Source organism: Ixodes scapularis, unplaced genomic scaffold (assembly GCF_016920785.2).
Source record: "Ixodes scapularis isolate PalLabHiFi unplaced genomic scaffold, ASM1692078v2 PGA_scaffold0__279_contigs__length_252992795, whole genome shotgun sequence".
Lineage (NCBI taxonomy): Eukaryota > Metazoa > Arthropoda > Arachnida > Ixodida > Ixodidae > Ixodes > Ixodes scapularis.
This window is the reverse complement of record NW_024609835.1, coordinates 137,547,557-137,549,695: the sequence shown is the minus strand read 5'-3', so window position 1 is coordinate 137,549,695 and position 2,139 is coordinate 137,547,557. Positions and strand designations below refer to the sequence as shown.

General features: G+C 53.9%; 1 protein-coding gene across 1 annotated transcript; it reads right to left on the bottom strand.

The window, feature by feature from the left end:
- Positions 1-345: 345 nt before the first annotated feature.
- On the bottom strand, positions 346-1,853 carry LOC121835545. The gene is made up of 2 exons (XM_042289902.1): positions 1,341-1,853; positions 346-1,146 (listed from the first exon to the last, which is right to left on the bottom strand). The coding sequence occupies exons 1-2, from the start codon at positions 1,824-1,826 to the stop codon at positions 436-438; spliced, it is 1,197 nt and encodes a 398-aa protein (XP_042145836.1). The 5' UTR covers positions 1,827-1,853; the 3' UTR covers positions 346-435.
- Between the last annotated feature and the right edge of the window lie 286 nt (positions 1,854-2,139).

The window sequence follows — 2,139 nt, the reverse complement described above, 5'->3', positions numbered from 1 at the left end:
ACGCAGATACAAGCCTGTGAAGCTGTCCGCAGTGCAGCATTTCTACAGCGCACACCCGTCCGTTTCTGTCTCCCTCCCAATCGGGGCAGATTGCGATGTTTTTCTTCTTGCGAATCATTATCGCCGTTCCTCCGCTCTGTCCAAATGCCCTCGACAGGAAGATGACGAAGTGACGATCAAAAAAGCGCGTCAACTCCTCCACTTGACCGTCTGTGGCAATCTTGGTCTCTTGCAAGAAAGCGACATCAACCCGCTCGCGCAGAATCGTATCCAGCACCCATTGCTTTCTTCTTCTCGCCAGAAGACTTACACAATTGAGGGTTGCAAACTTAAGGGCTCGCATATTGTGGAAAAGGGGGTGCTGGTAAAGTCATGCGACGAGGACACTTTCCAGAGATGAGTAGTGAGCAGAGAGAAAAACAAAAAAGAAGTGACCTACGGAAGGGCCGGCCGACGTCGCTCTTCCGTCGGGATGCGCGGCTTCGGGTTAAAGCGCTCCTTCCGTGTGGTGTTCTTGTGCCACTTGAACTCAGAGCGTGCTGATGCTTCCCCTGGCCGCATGATGCACGTTTCACTGGCGTCGCTAAGGTCGGAGTTGTCGTCGCTCAAACTGACCTGGTTCGTGTCTTTTGATTCCAGAGCTTGGATGGCCTCTACGTCTTTTGATATAGACATTTGGACGTCGCTCGATATGACAGGGCTGCTGCTCGACGCTTGCGCATGGTCGAATTTCATGGCGTCCCCCTCGGGCTGCAACTGTGGAGGGTGCACTTCTTTCAGTTCATCGACCGGGGCCTCTTTCGCACCGACTGTGGCGGAAACCTCAGTTTCGACGTCCCTTGCGGCCTCCTCTGCCTCTTCCTCGTCCATGTTGAGGACACCATCTCCATCCGCCACCACTTCCTGCGTCACTGTAGCGTAGGTACGGACGCAGTTGTCTCGTTCATGTCCAAAGCGATGGCATTCGTCGCATCGCGGTACGCGACACTCTCGTCGAATGTGTCCCGTACCTTTGCAGCGTAGACATAATGGATCACGTCCCGGAATCACGACCAGAACGTTGCCACCAGCAATCCTCAACTGGTGCGGAATGCGTTCTAAAGTGACGCCCTCCTTTAGGCTTAGCCGCACCAGTCTGGTCGTCGACTGGGGGGCTATGTTGCGCTTTTTGCACTCCCAGGAGACTAGGGAGAGGGAAGTGACGTCAAGTACACAGCAAACGCAGATTGGGTGTTGATTTCGTTTTCTTCTGTCAACATCCAATCTGCATTTGCTGTGTCGTTGACGTCACTTCCTTCTCCCTAGTCTCCTGGGAGTTCAAAAAGCGCAACATAGCACCCCTGGACGCCGATGAATCCTTCCGCCTTCCATTTTTCACGCGTCAGGTCCTGAACCTTCCCAAAGGGCTCTAGGGCCCTCCTGACGGTTTCGTCTGACGCGTGGAAGGGGAGCCAATGCAGTTTCATGCGGACGTCTGCGTTCTCCGGGTCCACGACGATGCAACGCTTGCCCTTTACCTCCAGTTCCTTGGCGGTGACCAGGCGCAGCTTGGCTTCCTCCGTCTTGAAGGTCACCATCCAGAGATGATTCATTTGATAGGCGCCGAGCGCCTCGATGTGCCCGATCACACCAAGACGTTCCATCTCGGCCCTGAAATCGCCTATCTTGTATGGACGAGCACTCACGTCACCGTGCAGCAGCACAGAGTTGCGCACAATGGCTCCTGATGGCAGAGGAGGCAGAACAATACGATAATCCGAGTTAGCCGAAGAAACAGATGAACCGCGGCCGGCGAGGGCCGTTATCGACGCTCCTGAGGAGCTCATGATTCTCCAACCGTAGTGCTCGGAAGCCGGAAGTAGAATGACTACTACTACACCACTCCACCTTGGCTTTCTGGCGTTTCCTACCTGTCTTATTAATGCACAAGAAACGAAATGTATCCAATCGGAGGTGTTCTGGAAACACACGCCGCCGCGTGGAACGCGGTACGACGCTTAGTGTCACGTGGTACGTGCTCGTTTGTGCTCCAGAAATCCTCCCACTGTTTGTCTCGCCCCATGTACATGTAGTATTCTTTGTTTATGAGCTTTTAGAGACACGGTATCATCATCATCTGCGAGAATTAAGAGCCACGTT